This window comes from Geotrypetes seraphini, chromosome 4 (assembly GCF_902459505.1).
Source record: "Geotrypetes seraphini chromosome 4, aGeoSer1.1, whole genome shotgun sequence".
Lineage (NCBI taxonomy): Eukaryota > Metazoa > Chordata > Amphibia > Gymnophiona > Dermophiidae > Geotrypetes > Geotrypetes seraphini.
Window position 1 is genome coordinate 53,845,371 of NC_047087.1, and position 23,166 is coordinate 53,868,536.

A 23,166-nucleotide genomic window follows, 5' to 3' on the forward strand; every position below is an offset into this window, starting at 1 on the left:
CTAGACAACCAAATCGCCAATCTACTGACGGCATCCCTCGACTACAAGACTTTTAGAAAAGAAATAAAGACCATACTCTTCAAGAAAACTCTGAAAAAAGAAATAATACCGCAAGTCTCAAACTCCACCTCTCACTAAAGCCAACTACCCCAAACAATTAACCTTACCCATTTCTGACCAATTTTTTTTTTTTTTTTGTAAGTTCTTGTTGTAATACATCTTGGATAATTCTTTTGTAATCCGCCTTGAACTGCAAGGTAATGGCGGAATAGAAATCCCTAATGTAATGTAATATCGGACAACATTTTCCTTCATAGAGATCAATCTCATAATACCTTCTGACCACAACGCCCTCCCCGACTGATACATCTCCTTTCATATATAGTATTTTTGTTTGAATGGGGTATCCTCAGCGTGATGTTAATAGCTGAAAAGAGCAATACCCCCTAGGAGCAAAAAGCTCTGCTGCTTGAAATAAAATACTATTATATTTTAAAAAGACTGGATAAAATAGCTCATATTTCTCTCCCTGGGGATATATTGGTGCATACTGGGTTTTGTATATTTTTTTTGAAAAAGGATTGGTCTGTTAGACCTTTGGGTTTGCTAGTAGTTTAATTTGAATGAAGCATTGAGTGTGTCTGTAAGCAAAATTACCAGAAAGAGTGAATCCTATTGTATATTTTTCGGAAATCAAAATACCAAACCCCTTGTTGGCCATCTTGATTGTTCTAACAATGCATGGTGAGTTTACTCTGGGCTCCTTTTACTAAATTGCGCTAGTGGTTTTAGCGCGCGCTGCCCTCCGCGCTATGCGGAATAACGCCAGCTCAATGGAGGTGTTGGCGTCTAGCACGCGCGCTAAAATCGCTAGCGCAGCTTAGACAAAGGAGCCCTTTGTATTTTGTCTACTGATCAGCCCTGTTTGTTTTCTTTTCGTTGTTTTAGCCACTCAACCAGAATCTTGACAAGTGCAATGGATCCGTTATTGAACAGGATGTTGAGTGTCAGTGCATTCCTGTGAGTAGCGAACCAGCCTTGTTCAGCAGACTGAGCATCCGCTCCCTAGGGACTTCCTAAATCAATAGAATCATAAAAATATCTTAACTTCCTTTGCTTCTCTTCTACTACTAATTTTATTTGCTCTGTCCTTTTTATTTTATTTTTTTTTATTTCCCTTATAGTACACAAAAAAAGAAATGTGTGTTTGTGGTACCAGCATATTTGAATTGAGTTTTCATCCATTTTATGCTTTATTTTGCTGTGAGATGGCAATGTTCAAGACCCAGTTAATGCCCACCTCTTTGAGAGTGCTTTCAACTCCTTTCACTTTGGGTTCTGCATCCCCAACCCTATATGTCATGTCTGTCTGTCCAAGTTAGATTGTAAGCTCTTCTGACCAGGGATTGTTTATAAATGTCAAAATGTACAGCGCTATATAAGTGATTAGTAGTAGGGAGATAATACCGTGTTTCCCCGAAAATAAGACCTACCCCCAAAATAAGCTCTAATTGAAGCGCTTATTTTTAAGGTAGGGGAAAGCAAAATAAAAGTCCACTGCTGGAACCAGGATCTTCCTAAATGCTGCAGCAGACCCTTCCATCTCTCCCTCCCCACGCCAGCTGTGAGACTGCCATATCATAACCTACTTCCAAAAGGCAGCGTTGTGGCAGCAATCTAAACGGGCTGCTTCAGGCCTTCTCACGTTGGGACGATGTGAGAAGGCTCGAAGCAGCCCGTTTAGATAGCTGCTGTGACGCTGCCTTTTGGAAGTAGGTAATGATACGTCAGTCTCGCGGTCGGTGTGGGGAGGGAGAGGTGGAAGGGTTGGTGGGGTTTTGGCTGCGTGGCAGGGGGGATAGAAAGATGCTGTGGGTTTGTGATTGGGCAGTTTCCTCAAAAATAAGACCTAGTACATTTTTGGGGACCCAAAATAATATAAGACTGTGTCTTATTTTCAGGGTATGAAGTATCACCTCTCCAAAGGAGTGAGGCACAGTGTGCAATGATGCTTTTTTATAGCACTACTGGACATATGCAGCGCTTTACAACAGTAACTGTATCCATGACTCAAACAGTGGCGTAGTAAGGGGAGGGGGGGGCATAAGGGGGCGATCCGCCCTGGGCAGTATGTTTGTGGGGATGCCGGCATCTTTCTTCCTCTCCGTCCTGTCCCATTCCTCCCCCGTCACGCACACACCCCCCTTCCCCGTACCTCTAGTTGATGATGCTGTTTGTGGCGGTCAACAAAGTGCTCTTCGAGTCCGTCGGCTCTCCCGCTGACGTCGCTTCCCTAGGAAGTGATGTCGGAGGGAGAGCCGATGGAGTCGCAAGGAGCACGTTGATAACCGCCGCAAGCGACGACGTCACTAGAGGTTTGGGGGAAGGGAAGGGGGGGGCACGCGGCAAGCGGGATCGAGGAAGGAGTTGGGGGCAGGATGGAGATGAGGGGAGGGGTGCCACCCCCCCCCACGGGTATCTCTCGCTTTCGCTACGCTACTCATAAGTGCTGCCTAGATTTAGATGGCATTTAAGTGTATAAAAGCTGTTTATTCTGGTCATTTATATATACGTGTTTGTGTGTGTGTGTTCAGGCCTTTGTAAATAAGCAGAGTCCAGTAGGGTTGTCCAGAAAACCCTAAAGTTGGAAAAACTGTGTGAAATAGAAGTTTTCCCCATGAATTTGATTGTGCTTGATCAGAAAATTAATTTTTAAAAGCCCATCCTGGGGTCACTCAAAGTCACTGACAAAATTTGCTGTAGCTCCTTTTTTTAAACTTGTTGTTTTTACTAAATGGAGCAAATTTCTTGGCATTATAGCTATAACTTTTATGTTTTCACACTCGGCAATGATACGTTAATAAAAAGCTCTGGAGAAGTTAAGTGCTCTTCTTTTCTAGTCTATCACACACAGTTGTTTATCTATCGGCCTGCTATTAAGAATTATTATCAATTATGTATATGCCTTAAAGACCAATGATGGATACACCACCCCAGTAAGGGCACGAAAAAAATGTTTAAGTAGTACTTTGGGTGTAGGAGGTCTTATGAAGAAGTTTGTCATATTCTGTACGAGTTTGTTTGCTGCAAGTTTGAGATTTTGGTTCTTTTGCACAAACTGAAGTTTCCTTTTTCGGTTTGGACATTGATAAAAAGACTACAGCAAATCTCACGCTGCTTTGAATAAAAGTGAACTTACACTTATCCGATATTGGGTTTATATAGGTGCAAGTCATTCTTGCCCATGCAAGCTCAGAACATGCCTATTTATTTTATTTAATTTATTTTAAGCATTTATATACCACTTATAGTCTTAAGTGGTTTACATTCAGGTACTCAAGCATTTTTCCCTATCTGTCCTGGCAGGCTCACACACTATCTAATGTACCTGGGGCAATGGGGGATGAAGTGACTTGCCCAGGGTCACAAGGAGCAAGCAGTGTGGGATTTGAACCTACAACCTCAGGGTGCTGAGTCTATGGCTCTAACCACTGCACCACACACTCCCCTAGAAATAGAACTAACTGATGTTTGAGTAAAGGTGGGGGCACTCACAAGCATTTCTCAGGCAGCAGATCAGCTGCTGATTTCATACTTGCCCAGACAAGCCCAATTAGCCAAGTGAATTTCTGTATGACATTGTAACCCAGAAAATCTTTCACATACGTTTCATATCAGATTTACGTGTTTAATCTGCCTCCATAGCATAATGATACCATTATCACCTGTTTAGTGCAAAATTATCAGCTGATTTTAAGGGGAAAAAATGGATTTTGGTGGTGCTTATATTCACTGGCTTTGAGCGACCCCAGGATGGGCCTAAAAAATTGTACAAAAAATATTTTGTGATCAAGCAAATAACAAATTCATGGGAAAAACTTCAGTTAGTAAAGTTTCTCCAACTTTAGTTTTTTCTGGACAACCCTACCAGCATTTATATAAATCCAATGTCGGATAAGTGTAAGTTCACTTTTATTCAAAGCAGTATTTGAGATTTGCTGTGGTGTTTTAATAAATGTAACAAAGAGAATTGACCCTGACCCCTCCACAGAGAGTAGTATCGAAGAAACAAAGAAATCGTGGAGAGTCGATGTCCAAGATAGAGGCTTTACTTAATCAAATAAATAATCCATATACAAATATCTAAGGCCTGAACCTCTGGGAAACATTTGGACCCAACACAGTCCATGTTTCGACAAGATAGTCTTACTCAGGTCCTAAATAAAAAAGTCTGGATTAGATAATAAATGTGGGGTCACAATGCTGCAATGATGCATTGAATGCAGCCAAGAACTTGCTGCTTGCATCGGCTTCGGTGCTGTCTGATGTCACTTCATAGGCACGGGTGAAAGCCACTGGTGAGAGCATTTAGCTTAGCAGGGTTTTAAAAAAACAACAACAAGCAAACCCTAAAAGGAAAGTCCATAAGCCATTAAGATGGACTTGGGAAAATCCACTGCTTATTTCTAGGATAAACATCATAAAATCTGTTTTACTCTTCTGGGATCTTACCAGGTACTTGTGACCTGGATTAACCACAGTTGGAAACAGGATACTGGGTTTGATGGACCTTTGGTATGGCAACTATTATGTTCTTATGATGCTCTAATACTTGTTGGTGTTGATATAGAAGTTAGTAACTCAGTATATGTTCTTTTCACAGTATTATCTGTATTGCTGTATTCTGGGATTTATAGCGTGTGCCATGTTTCTTCGAATGAGCAATGAAATCAAGCTTCTCTTTTTTTTGATTGCTTTTATTGTATATAACATCATCTTCCACTCCCATCTTTATTTGGTAGAGAGCAATCCAAACGTTAGGTAAGATTCTCCTGGACTTATTCTTTCATTGGTAATTGCATTTGTTGAAAATGAAACACCTATTTCAGCATTTTTTTTGTTTTTGTTTTATCAGTGTATATTGTATTTATTTTTCAGTGGGAGCCAGGACACCAGCTGCTATCGACACTGGGGACATGCATTTGGCTCATTTACCCTCCCCCCAATCCTCTTTGCAAAACTGCGCAAGAGGTTCTTAGCGCTGGCCGGTGTGCTGAATGCTCTGCGCTGCTCTGACCGTCACACAGTTCCTATGAGCATTGGAGCAGTGCAGAGCATTCAGCGCACTGGCTGGCACTAAAAACCTCTTATGTGGTTTTGTAAACAGGGGAGTTGGTTTGCTAGCTTGCAGTTCTATAAAAGTACATGCACCACATAGAATCATGCTAAGTGCCAGTGTGTCACATAACTTCTAGGATATAACTCAAAAAAGAAATGAGGTACAGTCATAAAAATATAAAAAAATCAAGGAAAACGTACTGTTAGTTTACCAGAAGAAACCAATCGCACTCAATCAACAAACGGAATATCAAAATGATCATAAATATCTGAAAAACGAGTTCTGGTCACCTGTGATCGAGGCCCATTTTTCAGATATTTATGATCATTTTGATTTTCTGTCTGTTGACTGCGTGCGATTGGTTTCTTCTGGTAAACTAACAGTACGTTTTCCTTGATATTTTGACATAACTTCTAGGCACATCCATTTAGGCTAAGGAAAACCAGGCCTGAACTTTCACTTAACTTGTATGCGCATTGGGCACATTCTCTAACAGTGCACATAAATTTTAGGACTGCCTGCGATCTGCCCATGCTCCTCCCCCAGCCGTGCCCCTTTTTCAGATTCGTGCACTAGAACTGGCATGCAGCACTTTACAGAATATGCCCACTAAGCTGTCCACGTAACTTTAATTAGTGCCAATTACTGTCAATTATTGGCACTGAGTAGGCTTGTTGACCAATTAAGTTGCATGTGTAGACTGGCTGTGTACACGAATTTGCGTTCAAAACATAAGGGGCCATATAATTTGGGGCTAAATGTACACTAGGAGGACATGGATGTACATGAGTAGCTACCTACACCCACTCCATATGTAATGTATGTTTTACCGCCTTCCATACTGTGTGTTTAATGCAGGGATTAGCACACATTAAGGAGCCCTTTTACTAAAATGTGCTACAATTTGCAAGTAATTTTCATGCTGAATTTTTCCACAGGCTACCTGCAAATTTAATGCTTCCTGGGTTTTTTAAAGTGAATTTTCCTTTGTGGATTTTGCAGGTCATTTGCTAATATTACCTTTGACAGGCAAGACCCACAAACACTGATGCAGGTGCTAAGTTCTCCTGAGTTAGCTGTGTTAACCAGTCAGCGTATTCTAATTGTAGAGCACTAGCTGGTTAACACAAACATGTCTATTTCTACCCTTGCTACATCCCCTCACAAAAATATATATATATTAAAAAGTTACCACATAGTTTAATTCATAAAAGCAGAAAAAACAAAATGCACTCTGTGTTTATATGGCAGCCTGTTTTCATGCACTAACTGTGCATAAAGGGCCTAGAGCAGGGATCTCAAAGCTCCTCCTTGAGGGCCGCAATCCAGTCGGGTTTTCAGGAATTCCCCAATGAATATGCAATGAAAGCAGTGCATGCACATAGATCTCATGCATATTCATTGGGGAAATCCTGAAAACCTGACTGGATTGCGGCCCTCAAGGAGGGACTTTGAGACCTCTGGCCTAGAGCATGTACAACAGCTGTGCTGATTTAAACAAAACAAGAAGCTGCTTTCCTTGCCCTGATCAATTGAGCCTCAGGACTCCCCAAGACTGCTGGTGGCTTCAGGGCTTACCCTGCTGATCAGCTGTTTGGGGATTCCCTTGTTGACTCTGCTGATAGTGGCTGAGCCAGCAGGGGAAGCCCTGAACAGCTGAGCGGCGAGGGAAGCCCCGAAGCCACCAGTGGCTTTGGGGAATCCTGAGGCTGAATTGATTGGGGCAGGGAGAGCAGCCTGATAGGAGGGAGGAGCTGTGCCTGGCGCTTGCAGTTCTGAGCAAGCGCCAAGCAGAATTCCTCCCCTTTTTACTAGCAATTCTTTGCATGGATAGCATACATATAATTTGCATATTATTGTGCTGAACATTGCCAGTAAAAAAAAAAAAAAAAAAAACCCACAAAAACATTCTCATCACTGTATTTTTTACCTTGGTGTCTGAGCTTTGTGCATCTGTGTCTGAGTCTTTCCTTCCTTTCTTTATGAAAGTAGTATATTTCATTTGAAGTTCCTTTGAAACACGTGCGATATTTTATGGGTTTCATTTCTTTTAAGTTCAATATTTTTATTGATTTTAGTGTAAAAATATACATAAACATGTAACATAACAGTCGGGGATGTCATCTTAGTCATAATCTATAGAAATGAAATTTCTTGTTAGTGTTTCTATATTTTTCACTAGCCCTAAATTTTGTGGAATTTTTAAGATTATCATTGTTTAGCATATGGAATTCTTTCATGGTATATCCTCGTGTAAGGGTAACCCATGGTTAAAGCAGGAATAACTCAGGTTGCCTTAGTGTTCCCTTTCTAGTTTACATGGAAATGATGACTTGAAAGGCCAGGAGAATAGACCCCAAACTTTGTCAATTTGGAATTTATTATTTTGTTGTCTTCTGGCCTTTAAAGTTTTTGAAAACTTAATTGTACATTTTTTATGTTTCAGTACTCGAGGAATAATGAAAAACCCTGTGATCATGGCCTCTTTCTATCTTTCTCTGTTTTTCATAACCTTGATCATCTTGTCGAGAGAGGTAAGTAGGCTTATGGATATATGAAAATGTCTAGGTTTGGCAAATGTAATGCATGTCCTCCGTCAGTGACGTTTGGTGTAACTTCAGGAGAATACCTTCTGTCTCTGAACAAAGGAGAAGATTGTGAGAGACTTCTGCTTTGTGTAAACTAGAAGTCATTGTGATTTAGCTACCCGGAAAAGATTTTCGGTTGGTTAAATTGCTTGTTTGGGCATAATAGGTCATTTTCCAAGATTATTAGGGATTTACTATCCAGCCCATCAAACACAATTATTTGAGCGGCTTACAAAGCCAAGTGGAGAGTAAGATAGATACGACAAGACAGGATAGAGAGGATAGTAGGGAAAGAACTACAATATTTGATAAGACGTTCAGTGAGCGGAATACATTAGAGGAGACAGAGGGACGGGTCAATAAATTTTCAGTGGCACTTAACTGGTTAGTGCCTATGTAAAAACGGACTATTTTGTGGGCATTCTGGGGGTGGTATCGGCACTTAACAAGCCAAGGTAACCACATAAATAGATCCACATATAAAAGTCATATCTTTGTCTAGTACCCCTAGCTGGTTGAGTGCTGAATATCTCACTTAGATGTCTCTGCAAACCCAGAAATTCAATGCCAAAGCCAGGCCATGGTGCCCACATTGAATTTCCAGGCATAATGCTGACTGTGGTCAGCAAAACACTGAGTGCTGCAGGCTAAATATCAAGTCCTATGACATTAATATGGGTGCTAATCTTCTTAGTCTGGTAATGGAAAAAATTATTGTTGTGAGGAAAGGAGAATAGACATTTTGACTCATATTCTATAAATGGCGCCTTAAATTAGGCACCTAAGTTAAGTCCAAAACGCTGTTTAAAAGTGCTTTTAAGTTAAATTTCAAGGCGTCTACTGGTGCCTAAAAAAAGCATTGGAATTGTGCCTACAGAGGCACTTTACAACGTCTAACGCCTCTGTAGGCATGGCTAACGTTAGAAGTGGCGTCAGGCGCCTGTAAAGCATCTCAGTAGGCACGATTCATGTCAAAGGTAGGAGCTGGAAAAGTAGGCCTTGAAAACCCTGGCCTACATATCTGTGCCTACCTTTCCCGAAGGCACGATTCTCTAAATGATGCCCAAGCATGATTGACTCATGGCCGGTGCCATTTTTCTAGGCACTATTGATAGAATCAGCCACTTTTTCTTTAACCTTACTAGTTTAAAATAAATGAATATTGTAAACAATCTACAGGAAGAGCTTATTTCACCATCCCACAAATCATCTACATTTAAATTGATAGGCAAGTGTATTCTACATTTTACCTTGATCTGATTAATACAATTGACCAAAACTAGCTTTGGTTAAGTATGTTTGATTTAGGTTTGCCTGAAATAAAACTTGTCGCATCCAAATCTGCTGCCAAAGGGGCAGTACAGAGTCTGTGACTGGATTTTGTTCATGCAGAATAGAGTTTACTAGAGAGAAATTTAACTACAAATTCTGTAATGTGAATATGTTCCTTGCTCCCACCATCTTTTTTGTTTTTATAATCAACCTCCATGATTGATTTATCCCTACTAGATAGTATATTTGGGTAGATTTGGAAAATCTTGCTAGCCTAAGGGCTGAGCTGGAAGATCCTACAGGACTAACCTTCAGCACCACTTTGATTAATAAAGTCTCACAGTAGGAATCGGTTTTCTTGCCTCATTCCCTAGTCCTCCAGGAAGTCTCTAGACTTTGGGTTCCAAAGGAGGGATATTCCCTTCAACAGAGTGCTATGGTTTGAGCCATAGATAAACTTATGTGTTCTCTTATCAAAAGGATTCGGCCAACGGCTTTATAAATTAAAACTTTACGACCTTTGCTTTTTGCAGATTGACTTCTATTGTAGGCTAGATTTCCTCTGGAAGAAAAAGTTCAAGAAAGAAGATGAAGAGATTGAGACCATGGAAGACCTGAACAGGCTTTTGTTACAAAATGTCCTTCCAGCTCATGTTGCTGCATACTTCATTGGAGACAATAAGTTGAACGAGGTATTTAACTTCCTTTCACATGATGTGTATGAAGGATAAGCGACGGTGCTATCATTTTTGAGTTTCAAGCTTCTACATATTCAATTTGGTTTCTTCTTGCATGTTAGAAATAATAATGAATTAGGTCTTAAAGCTTATCACCAAAAGAAGCAATTGGAAATAATATTTTTTTCTCCAACAGATGCAGGATTGGTACCATCAGTCCTATGACTGTGTTTGTGTCGTGTTTGCATCCGTGCCAGATTTTAAGGTCTTCTACACAGAGTGTGATGTCAACAAAGATGGGCTGGAATGCCTGCGGCTCTTAAATGAAATCATTGCAGATTTTGATGAGGTACTATTCAGTCTTCAAAAGCAGCAGTGGTAAAAAATACAGTATTGGGCTGCTATTTATTTAAAAATTTATATACCGCATTAAAAACTATGCGGTTTACAAAATTACATGCATGCAAATTAAAAATGTGAAACACGTTTAAACAAAGACAAACACAATAAAACATTAACTAACAATATCATTATTAAAACCTTCTTTTAAATTCATCCTACAAGATGGAAAGACAAAATCCCATAAAAACATTTACAGGACAGGAAAGCATTAACAGAAGATAGCATTAGCGCATGAAGGCTTTGACAGATAATAGCGTTCTCAACATTTTCTTAAAGTTCAGTCTCCCATCACAGAATCGCAGAATACCAGGCACCTGCTACAGACAGCATTGTTGCCGCAATCTTAACATGAGAGACTAACATCTTACCCTCCAAACTCAACTTCATACTATTTTCAGATCTCAAAACATTTTCTGGGTTGATAGATTTCAAAAGTCTCCTTTAGTGCCATTGGAGAAACGTGATATAAGATTTGCTCTATGATGGAAAGAATCTTAGGGCTCCTTTTACAAAGGCGCGCTAGTGGTTTTAGCATGCGCTTAGCGCATGCTGAAATACCGCGCGTGCTAACCGCTACCGCCTCCTTTTAAGCAAGCGGTCATTTTTTTGGCTAGAGCGCACTAAACTTGTGCGTGCGCTAAAAATGCTAGCGCACCTTAGAAAAAGGAGCCTTTAAACTGTAATCTCTGCTGCACAGGAGACCAGTGCAGGTTCAAATCACAAACTGAATCTAACATGGCAGAAATAGTGTAGCTAGCTAGGAAACCACCACTATTAGCTCTGTTGTGTTTCTTTTTTTTTTTAGGTGAGGGACAGGTTTACCTTTTGCAACGTAGTTTGTTATAGTTTCTTGTTGGTGCTGGTTTTTTTGTTGCCGTTTTTTTGTGAATGCTCTCCTAATACATTCCCACTATGATTACTGAATAAATTGCTTTAAATTGACTTTGGGAATTGGTTTAAAGAAAATGAACAAATGAAAAGTAGTAATGAGACAGTACTGGAAATATAAGATTAGTTGAATAAAAAAATAGAAGATGAATTTAGAGGGTAATAAATACTGCAGTTCATAATTTTTTTTAATATTTTTTAATCAATTTGTGTGTTTATTTTTGGCCTGGCAGCTGCTGCTTACACAGTTGGACTTCTGGCTCAAGTCTATTTATTTCTTTTTGGTTTTTTTGGTATAGATTAAGGCCCCCCTCCCCCTCCAAGGGACAGGGAAATACCCAGTGTACCTGAATGTACCTCACCTGAGCAATTACTGACAAAAAGGTGAGCACTAAGGGCCCCTTTTGTAAAGCCTCGGTACTGATGCTGCTGCAGTAAATGTACTGAAGCCTAATCAATTTCTCTGGGCTTCGGTGCATTTACCACTGCAGCATTGCTACCACGGCTTTGTAAAAGGGGCCCTTAGGGCTGGTTTCTCTAACAGCAACCATTGTCAGTGGCTGTCAGTCACCATGTCAATCGCACGATGGCGACTGTTAACAGAATCGCGCCTCTGGCAAAGGTAGGTGCCAGAAATGTAGTTCAGGGTTTTCTGGGCCTAGATTTTCGGCGGTTACCTTTGATGTGAATCATGCCTCAGTAAGCTCTTTAGGTTGCCTAATGCCACTTCCCGACATTAGCCATCCCCACAGCGGCCTAAAGTGCCTATGGAGGTGCGATTCTGGCACAGATTTTTTCTAGGTGCTGGTAGGCACCTTGAAACGCAGTTAAAAATGTCATTTAAATGGCGTTTTACTACCAGCGCCTAAAAAAAACCTGGCATTTAGAGAATCCGGGTCTTAGTGCGCAACTTTTTTTCAGTAATTGACTGAATCTGTTTAAGGAAGGAATTGCAGTAGTCAGTTCTGCTCATTGTCCAGCTCTTTTTAGTGTAAACCGCCTAGAACTTTTGGTTATGGCGGTATAAAAGAATAAAGTTGTTGTTATTATTTATGATGATGTTGTATCTAAGGTTTCCTTTTTTCCTTAAAAAAAATGCTTGCTTAGATGGAAATTCTGATTTCAAGATTTTCAAAAGGAAATTACAGTAAAACATAACTTTCTTCATTTTACCTTTAATGGTTAAAAAAATCACAATATAGTACTTGCAGAAAAGATGGGCATGCCTTTCATGTAGTATGCAGCTTAGCTTATGACAACTATTGTATTTGTTATCAAAAGATCAGAGCTACATGCTTAAAAGTTGGCTAAATGATGCTAATGAACTATGCATGTGCCTTTTTCTTTCCAACCAGCTTTTGTTAAAGCCAAAATTCAGTGCTGTTGAGAAAATTAAAACCATAGGAAGCACTTACATGGCAGCTGCTGGCCTCAGTGTTACACCAGGCCAAGAAAATAATCAGGTATGGCTTGCATGGGGGGTGTTTGGTGTGTTATTTATGGTTTTTAAACTTACCAAAAGAGAAGAAAAACAGTAGGAATGACCCAGTGGGTGAACAAGGATTTCAAGGATGTTTTTATTCAGTAGTAGTTTTATAATTCACATATGCTCAGGATAAATAATTGTAAATACAGGCCATGTTTCGGCATCAAAGCTTCCATCAGGAGTCCTAGTTGAGATGTCTTATATGTTATCAGGAGTAAAAGAAGATCCACCAAATATACGTGTTTGTATTATCAAAGAAATCAATCTAACATTGGCACAGAAATTCCTCTTTTCTGAGCCGCAGTTGCTGTTATGGAATTAGAATAAGCACTTGGTGTATTACATCTAAGTGCTTTTAGCTCAGAGTTTTTCAGTCTAAGGTGGATAAGCTAAGGGCTCCTTTTCTTTCTACCTATTAGTTAATTTTGGGCCCACCGATGCAGGCTCATTTGCAGTCATCCTCTCTGGATCAAATTAGCCATGGTTCTCTGTTTTTTTATTCTTTAGACGCACCTGTGGATGCACCGTCCATCTCTAAGCAACTTTGGTGTTCTTTTCAAATTATTTTACGTACTCTAAATTCTTATCCTAAATGAGTATAACTTTGGGCTTGGACCCTATTCTGTCTCACTGACTCAAGATTCCAATTCTTGGCCTCTTTCCATTATCTTTCTTCTTTGTCAGCCATAGTCTGCTTAGTGGAGTACTTCCATCACATTGAAAGATAGTAATTATTTGATTTTAAAGAAATCAAACTTGGACCAGCTATTTCCATTAATTACAGCCCTGTTTCTAATTTTGTGTTTTTTGTTCAAGTTGACTGAGAAAGTGGTCCTTATTTAGCTTTTGACTTATGTACATAGATATTAAATGTTTGTGGTTGCCATGGTGGGGAAGGGGAAAGCAAGTGGCTATGGAGGGACGAGAGTAAGATAGGGACCATGGCAAAAGAAGTACTCTATTTTGAAAGATATGAAAGGCAGTTATTGTGTATGACAGAACTAGCAAAAACTGACTGCTGTTCATAAACAACTTGAAAATATCAGATATATTTTCATTTTCTTAATTGATATTCCAGAGTATTAAGAAGTTGTCATTTTTTTGCTTCATTATAGGACCAAGAAAGACTACATGCTCAAATTGGGATCATGGTGGAGTATTCAGTTGCTATGATGAATAAGCTCGATGGTATTAACAGACACTCTTTCAACAACTTCCGACTTCGTGTTGGTAGGTTTAGTTAGTAGCAGATGAAAATGTTTTTTTAGTTTTCCAGGCTGGAATCTATTTCAATGCAAAAGAGAAACTAAATATAATACTAATCTGTTGGGCACTGATAGGCTGCATTTTGTGTGGAAAGATATATTGCAATCTGATAAGCACATTCTTGTACAGAAATGGTCCAGATTGCACTCTGTAGATGCTTCTAGTTGAGAAAAGATCTGATATTTCACACAGACTTAATGAAATTCTGGCCCGTCAAAATAGAAAATGCTACAATATTCTTTTCTGAGGTCTGACTGTTTTTCAATCTGTTATGTGTACATAATAATCAAGCCGTTAGTAATGTACTTACCTAAGCTGTTCTCGAACCAGTCCTGGGGACAAACCTAGCCAGTCAGGTTTTTAGATACTCACAATGAATTTACATGAGAGAAATTTGCATGCAAATTTCTTTCATACATATTCATTGTGGGTATCCTGAAAATCCTAAAGACTGGGTTGAGAACAACTGAACTGAGTAATGGCTGTTTGCAGTTCTAACTGAGCTTTGTCACTTGGTTTGCAGTAAACCATGTTGTGCCAACCACTAGTGTTCTGTGCACACTTAGGAAAATTTAATGATCCATTTAGAGCAGTGGTCTCCAACTCAAACCCTTTGCAGGGCCACATTTTGGATTTGTAGGTACTTGGAGGGCCTCAGGAAAAAAATAGTTAATGTCTTATTAAAGAAATGACAATTTTGCACGAGGTAAAACTTTTTGAGTTTGAGACCACTGATTTAGATTGTCCAATTTTCAGTACTCTGGTACCGTCCTATGGAGTTTGAGCTTTTGGATATCTATCTTAACTAGTCATCAACTACAAGTGATGGTTTATTTATACTCCAGTGAGAAACTCTGATGAAGCCACTGAATGGAGAGCAGGAACACTAGAATTTATAGTTGAAACGAGAGAGGCACTTAATGTAATCTAATCTAACATTTGTGTGCCACATAAACCTAAAAACAGGCTCTAGGCGACCTATAGTGGGAAAGGGAGTCTAGGGCATAATGGAGAGGGAAGGGGGAGACTAATATATTCAGTTTTCTGATTAATTACCTTACTGCTTATAGGAATGTATTTTGCATTAATGTGTTGTGGGTCTTTTTTTTTTTTTAGTAGTTGGTCACTGTTAATATGAAAGTAGATAACACTGTGTGTAAAATATATTTTGATTATTCAGGGATAAACCATGGACCTGTGATAGCAGGTGTAATTGGAGCACGTAAACCACAGTACGACATTTGGGGAAACACAGTCAATGTTGCCAGCAGGATGGAGACCACAGGCCAACTTGGAAAAATACAGGTAAATGTATTGATGATGATATTGGCGGGAATTTCCAGCAATGGGCATGGTGGTGGTTTCCAAAACAATAATTGTCTTTAGAGGTCTAAAATCTTTGATTTCTGTTCCAGGCGACAGAAGAGACGTGCAAGATTTTACAAGGACTTGGCTATTCTTGTGAATGCAGGGGACTTATTAATGTGAAGGGAAAAGGAGAGCTGAGGACTTACTTTGTATGCACAGACATGGCTAAATCCCAAGGCACTGGACTGAACTGAACTTGCCATTTGGCACGTATTAAAATGTTTGACCACTTCCCTTTTATTAAACTGGATCGTTTCCCACTTGAGATGAAGTACTTGGAGAAACATCGTATCTTAATTCCCTGAACAAACCAAGGTGTGGAAAGAAGAGGAGGAACATTTCACACCATTTTCTCTTGGAGACGAGTTGAGGTTCTCTTAAAGTAAATCAGGTTCAAGAGGTACTGAGCAGAAGAAGTCTTTCACTACCTGCCTCTTTAAAACCATTTGGGGATTTGCCTGAAGTTGCCTCAAACGTTTTTGCTGACCTCAGAAGTGTAAGCCTCCTGTAAACGCTGCCCTGTTGGATCCAAGTTAAGAAGCATTATGCTCGGATTCATTCCTTGCTATAGGTGTCTAAGTATATACTGCATCAGAATAATAAGAGTTCTGCTCTACCGGCTAGACTTCAGAAACAGGAACAACTAATGCCTTGTTTAATCATCATGTTCTGAAAAAAACCCAAAACTATTCAAAACAGTATTCATGATGAAATGAAAAGATGGCAAAATTCAGGCTGGGGCAGATAAACTGTGATATGTTTTTTTTAATATAAATAATGACGATAAATGAACAATAGGTAATGTTCAGCTCATCAGTGCTACCCATCTCCCAGTTATTTCAAAGACACGGAAGATGTTCCTTAGCTGTGACAAAAATATTTAAATGCTAGAATTTCTTAGTTCAAAGTCTTGAAAGGTGATGTCTAGTGTAGCAGGAGTAAAACATGATTTATGGATTAATGGAATTTGTTTACCAAAAAATATAAACATTCCATGAATACACAGCCTCATGTTAACATAATTAAAAACGAATCCTTATTTCATGATGAATAACTTTTGGACTATAATGTATTTTAAATAGCAAACTATCTTTAGATAGATATTTTCCTCAAAAAAGCTTTTTGTTTAAAAAAAAATACCAATTTAAATTAAAAAAAAAAAAAATCTGGTTTAAATTAAAATCCATTTTTTTATGTCATTTATTTTTATCCACCCTGGTTTATACTATTCATTTACAAGTGGGACTAACAATTCTAGGGAGAAACATTACTCCTGTTGAGTTGTGGGGTAAACATACTAGCATAGAAAATCAACCTTTATTTTGAGCTCTTTACATTATTTAGGCTACAATGGGACGTTTTCATGAAGATTTTTTTGTTTTGTGTGTTTTGTATTGATCTACCCAAACATATTGTGAATTAAGATGTGAATTTAATTTTACATGTTTACTCATTTGATATTTTTTAACTCATTTGATATGGTCAGACTTCCACTTACAGAGGGCCCCTTTTACAAAGCTGCTGCCATGGTAAACACAAAGCCCTTAGGAATTGATTGGGCTTCGGTGCATTTATTATGGCAGCTTCATGACTGTGGCTTTGTAAAAGGGGCCCTGAATTTCTATTACCGTAGTTTAGTTTTCTGATGGGTACAGAAGGCAGATACTAGTTAATAACTATTACCACCATGTCAAGCTGAGGGAATTAAGGGCTAGATGAACTAAAATCAGCAATCGTCGCTAAACCTGTTTCCACAGCTTTAGCAACGATCACTGTTACCGACCTGATGCACAAAATGGCTCACCACATGTTTCCCCTCGATCATCCATTTTTCTGATCCGGCCATGCAAGTAGCCAAGCGATTGATGCACTAACATTGCTTGGCTATTCCCCAAAAAAGGGGTTTTAGCGATCATAAAAAAAGACTTGTCTAGACCTGTTGGTAACTGTTACTGACAGATCTGTCTGATTTATTTTTTTTTTTTTTCAATGGCACAGATATTTTGTGTCGTTACACATGCAAAATATCTGGCCCTTTAAAAAAAAAAATTAAAAGTCCCTCACCATCAATGACAGCCCTCCTTAATGACCCCTGAAAAACGTGCCCCCCTGAGTCACTGTACCCCCCAAACCGGCAGGAGGGATGCCCATTCCCTCCTGCCACTGGATGCCACCCTCAGCATCCTGGATACAGAGCAAGGTGCCTAAGGCCTGATTGACTCAGATGCCTAAGGCCCCACCCTTTGGGAGGGGCCTTAGGCATCTGAACTAATCAGGGCCTTTGGCCCCTCCACAAGCATCAGGCAGGCCCAAAGCAGGAGCCTGAGAGTGGGCTTCCTGCTTTTAACATTTTAAAAAGGTATGGGGGAGGTGTGGGGGTGTCTATTGGCAGGAGGAAGTGGGCATCCCTCCTGACATTTTTAGGGGGTTCGAGGGGGGCAGTGGCTCCTGGGGGCATGGTGCGGGATTGTTCTCTGTGGCAGGAGAGATTGGGAATTTCTCCTGCCATTTGGGGGGATTTGAGTGGGGGGGTGCCTGGCTTGGGGGAGGATTTTTTATTTTTTTTAATGTGACAGATTGTGCATGTTAACACACATATCAGTGTTGTTAAAATAAAAAAAAAGCTTAGAAGCCCTAACAGTAGTGATAGGAGGCTGCTTCCCTTGTCACTGCTGTTAGGGCTCTGTGCATGTGTCAATTGCTCATTGAGCGATTGATCAGTTGCATTTGCATGCAAACTTGATTGTGCATCAGTCGCTGCTGGAGAATCGGCCAGAGAATCAGCCAACAGCGATAGTCGGTATCTTTAGTGCATCTAGCCCTACGTTTGTCAGCTAGCAACTGGGAGAAAGGGAAAACTGTTTTTGCTGATTAATTACATAAAATGTTAAATATTTAGTCAGGCAAAGGAATGCCTTAGTAGACTTCTGGTTCTGTAGCATAGTGAAAACAAAATGATAGAACTGGATAAGCCTGTTCGTTCCACAGCATGAATCCTGTCTGTCTTGAGTTTTAACTTCCAAGCAACCACTGCTGTTGTCTAATTACTGTGTAATTTCTTTGCGAGCACAAGTGCTTATGTTTCATAACAGGAACAAAATTTTTTTAACTTGTGATGTCCTACTATGGATTCCAAAACTATTATGCAAGCCTTAGTCAAGAATAGGTCAATTTTTTTTTTCTTTTTTCTTTTGGACCTAAATGAATAATACTGGTAATATATGTTTAAGAACTTTGACTGAAATACTCTTTAGCTTATTTAAAAAGCCAGCTCCTAAGAGAAGGAAAGATGTTTACTAGTAAAATAAGACCTGATATGTATAAATTTGCTCGGGTGACAGGTCACTAATATATATATGTATGTTTGCTTTTTTCAAAGGTGTTTGAAAATAGCTTCGTTTAAACTATTTTGTATTGCCTATTTGAAATAGTGATTTTTTTTTCTGTTTAATAAATATTTCTTTGACTGAGGTGGTTGTTTTTATTGAAGAAATTATCTAAACACCAGTCATCAATGCTGTAACCTTTAACACAGTCCCAAAAAATTTTCAGAAGTACATTTTGAAATGAAAGCTAGCTGCTTCAATTGTGAATAATTTGCCTGAGTGACTAGGACATTAGGCATGAGTCATTTATTCTGATGTTTTTACCCCCTCCCCAAAGTTTTCTGTCATGTATTTGGTTCAAGAAAAACCCCCTGTATTAACAATATATCTTTATTATGTAATAATTATTTTTTTCAGGTACTTTAGCTTAGATTGTGAGCCTTCGGGACAGTTAGTGAATTTCCAAGTATCTAATTTTTACTTTTATTTTATTGTAACCCGTTCTGGGCTCTTGGGAGGTCGGGCTATAAAAATGAACAAACAAATAAATGTATGACTTGTCTGGTAGCCAACAGGGAGAGTTGTCTCTTTTGGCTGTAACAATGCTCCTAGCTAACGACCAGAGAGAATGCAGCAGAATCATGCAGCATACGGTACCCCCAATTAAAAATGCTCCAAATTCTTTCCAAACTTTGCTGTCCCATTTGAAAACATGTTATTTACCAGGTTTCAGAGGCTATACTGTATCTAGATGAGTGGTACTAAAAGGTCATTGAGGAGTCTTTGTTCCAAATCATAAGAATCCCTTCTGTTGGGAAGATATGTTTACAGCAATTTTTCATCAGGTCACACAATCTAATTTAAATCTTCACTTTTAGAATTTGGGTACTGAAATCATTAGTCTGACCTGTAAATCATGATGTGGGAAAAATCAAAGCCAGAAAATTGTGATTCTGGTCTATTGCTAGTATCATTGAATTGTCTCTTGGTTAATTGAGATGTGTAGCAGTATCCCCATATTGAATCCCATGGCATGGATAGAATTGGCACGTCACGTCATTAATACTTTGTTCTCTAGAATGCCTGGCCTTACCAAGGCAACAGTGCCCAGCTTTTCCATGTTATATTCTATACACTTTCAAGAGAAGGGTCTTTTAGGACATAATTGCTATTTTATTGATGTGAGGAAATGTAATAAGTGATCCAAAACTCTGGTCAAAGCAGTTAACAGAAACAATAATCAATTCGATAACATTTAAAAAATTACTGCTTTTTCAGAACATATTCCTTAAACAAATGAATTTTCAAGACCTAAAGCTCTCTTATAATCTCTTATTGAACTCATCTGATCTGGCAAAGGTCTCCAGTTTGACAACTTGATAGGCTAGATTGGAAGTGAACATTTTGGTATATTTTAACCCTCTTACCTCTGGAAATCAAAAAGGTATTGTCTCAGCTTAAATAATGTAGTATCTGAGTAACGCAACAATGGTGGCTCTGCCTCTGGACCATCCTAATCTAGCTGGTTAGGGAATAGCCAGTTAGAGATAATCAGCTATAGTACCTGATTTAACACCCCCTTTTTTACAAAACTGTGCAACAGGGTTTTAGCACTGGCCAGTGTGCTGAATGCTCTGCGCTATTACAGGGTGTTGTATCGGGCATATTTTTCACAACAGCAGCTACATCATTGTTGGGGGATACCAAGTGCATTGTGTCTCAAATGCAGACAGGCTGAAGGAACACTGGAGCACATGTTCTGGTGGTGTAGCCGTCTACAGGGGTATTGGATGGAGATTTTGCAGTATATAAGACATAGTTTGACCTCATAGGAACAATTGGTGCTAGATTTCCCAGGGGCTTACAGGCATATATGACGGGGGGGGGAGGGGGTTAGGGGGGAGGAAGAACCCAGCGAGAATTGTTCTGTAAATTGAGTTTGTTGGCATATAAGGGAATTCTTAACTGTTGGACTTCTCGAGCCTCCATCTTATTGGTGTTGGCATGCTGACATTCGTCAGCTGGCGTGCTAGGAAGTGAGAGATGCAGGAGGCTCCTGTAAAGATAAATGACATTTTCTGAAAGTATGGGATTGCTATATCAGAAGTTTGCATTAATAATAATAATAACTTTATTTTTCTATACCGCCATAATCTTGCGACTTCTAGGCGGTTCACAGAGATTAGCTGTACAGTCAGTGAATTACAGTGTACAGATAAAGAAGAGATCACAGGGCGGTCAGTGTTACATGGTGCAAATTGGCAAGAGGAAAGATATACATAAGCTACTATATATATATATATATATATATATATTTTTTTTTTTTTTACAACTTACATTGAAATGGTTGTAAAAAAGCCAGCGACTAGCTGGATACAAATTGTGAAGAGAGCATTGAACAGACAGTGAGTGCAGGGTGTCATAAAGGAGGAATAGAGGATTCAGTAAAATAAGTGGTAACTTTGAAAAGGGGGGAGGAAGTCTGGCTAGGAAATGAATTTATTGAATAGGGTAGTCTTTATTTCTTTCCGAAAGGCGCTGTATGTCAACCTGGCGCCATCAATGAGATAGCCTAGTCAAGTTTGCTGCCTACCAGCTTGAAACTTGAATGTTCTATCCAGAAAGGTTCGGTATCTGCAACCTGTGATTTTCGGGAAGGCAAAGAGGCTATGGTTTCTGGTTGTCCTTGCAGGGGTGTAGAATTCGAATTGAGAGTAAATAATTGGGGGCCAATCTCCACACCAGTTTATAGCAGAAGCAAGAAAATTTGAATAGGATACGTGCCTCTATTGGCAACCAGTGCAGCAGTCTGTAGGAGGGACTAACGTGGTCACTTTTCTTTAGTCCGAATATTAAGCGGACGGCAGTGTTTTGAACTATTCTTAATTTTCTCACAGTTTAGAGGGGCTGTAGTTTTATACTGAATGCTCTATATGTATAAGTTGGGGAGGAGGGGGGCAATGTTTGGGAAAAGGGCAGGTATCTGTTGGTTGGGAGTATATAGATTATACTGCTGTTATTGTTGGAGGGCTGATTCTCCTAAGGTTGGGTTGCCTGGATGATAGAATTAAAAATGATGACTGTAGCTTTCATTGCTGTGATTATGATATGGCTGCCTTGTATGGTCATCAATAAACACTGTTAAAAAAAAAAAATTACTGCATAAGCACTTACCAAGACTTAAGTTTTTGGACACTATGGGGCTCATGTGATAATCCAATTAGCATGTTCTAATGTGGACATGCTGATTAGTGCAGGAATATTCATGCTCTGACTCCCCAACATGCTGCTTTTAACAAAATTTAAAAAATATTTTTAGTGTACACATAATGTGCACCAATTTGGAACTACTGCAGGATGTCTTGAGTGTGTTCTTTGGTGAGTATGTGTTAAAGTGCTATCTTTAAAGTCTAGATGGTGTACAATATAAGTGAGTGGCTTTGTGGTTGAGCTGCTGCCTCTGCAGTTAGAGATTGTGGGATCAAATCCCAAGGCTGCTCCTTGTGCCCTGGGCAAGTCACTTAATCCTCCATTGCCCCAGGTACAAAATAAGTACTTGTATACCACTTTTTTGTAGTTACATTACCAGTTTACATATATAGTATACATTTCCTAACATTAAAAAAAACAAAAGTAACAATACATAAAATACCTCTAATGGGCTGTGGTGGTGAGTCAGAAAATCAATAAAATTATCACATCTAAATGCAATAAGCTTTTCTAAATGTCAATATAGATCTTACACTCCTCAGCTCATATAGAGCATTCCAAAGCCAGGCTGCCTCAGCCTGAACCACTGTTGACTGACAAGTTTCACGTTAAATCTGTCAAAGTTGGGGTATCAACCAATAATTTAACAAAAGACCTCAAAGTGTGATTTGGTTGATATATTCTAAGAGCAGATAAAAGTGCCAAGGGTACTTCATCATGCAAAGCCTTAAACTGAGAACCTTAACATTGGACATGAAAATATAGTGGGAGCCAATGTAGCTCCTTTAATAAGGGCATAACATGACAAGAGCGAGGGGGGGACTAGTAAGCACCATTGTACCTGCATTCTGAGCTTTCTTTAAAGCACTTATATTTGGAAGGCCTAAACACTGAAAATTAAAATAATCAGACTGGTAATATCAATGCTTGTACTATTGATTGAAAATTCTATGGTGACATCTTTTAACTGTCTGATTACACTTCTCCCTCTGTATTTGCAGTTTTGATTATTCACGGTTTTTAGCTTGCTGGCTTCTCCCCAAAATTACATCAGCTTGTGTAGAGAAATCGCTGATTCCCAGCACTTTCTTCACCGTGTTTTGCCTCTCCTTCAGGAACAGGCCAGGTCTCCCACCATGTTCACGGTTTCACCATATTCACGGTTTTTTAATAGAAAACAGCAAATAACATATGAAAAAGTTATCACGGTTTTTCTGTATTTGCAGTTCTGTTAATCCCCTAGCACAGTGAATACGGCGGGAGAAGTGTAGTTTCAACTTAAAAAATACTTTCTAAATAATGAGACTTGAATGATAAAGATGAATCAGTAATACCATGATATTGACTATTGAGATTGCAATGCTAATATGAAATGGAATGAGCCTAGGATTCTGTTTATCATATTTGACAAAATAATTTTTCTCAGGTACAACTGAAACCCATTTATAATTCTTAACACCCCCCCTTTACAAAGCCATGCTAGCATTTTTAGCACCGGCCACTGCGTTAAGAGCTCAGATGCTCATGGAATTCCTAATGAGTGTCCAAGCTGTGGCCAGCGCTA

The 23,166-nt window shown here is 39.2% G+C and overlaps 1 protein-coding gene across 4 annotated transcripts in view; it reads left to right on the forward strand.

The window, feature by feature from the left end:
* Positions 1–15,745, forward strand: part of ADCY7 (adenylate cyclase 7) — a 228,426-nt gene extending 212,681 nt beyond the window's left edge. For all 4 annotated transcript variants that reach the window (XM_033942505.1, XM_033942507.1, XM_033942508.1 and 1 more), the window contains 9 exons: positions 949–1,020; positions 4,664–4,821; positions 7,566–7,653; positions 9,513–9,671; positions 9,853–10,005; positions 12,302–12,409; positions 13,548–13,662; positions 14,879–15,003; positions 15,114–15,745. In XM_033942505.1, coding sequence (XP_033798396.1) covers positions 949–1,020; positions 4,664–4,821; positions 7,566–7,653; positions 9,513–9,671; positions 9,853–10,005; positions 12,302–12,409; positions 13,548–13,662; positions 14,879–15,003; positions 15,114–15,260 — 1,125 coding nt within the window. In that variant the 3' untranslated portion in view covers positions 15,261–15,745. The remainder of the gene's footprint in view (positions 1–948; positions 1,021–4,663; positions 4,822–7,565; positions 7,654–9,512; positions 9,672–9,852; positions 10,006–12,301; positions 12,410–13,547; positions 13,663–14,878; positions 15,004–15,113) is intronic.
* The last annotated feature ends 7,421 nt before the right edge of the window (positions 15,746–23,166 follow it).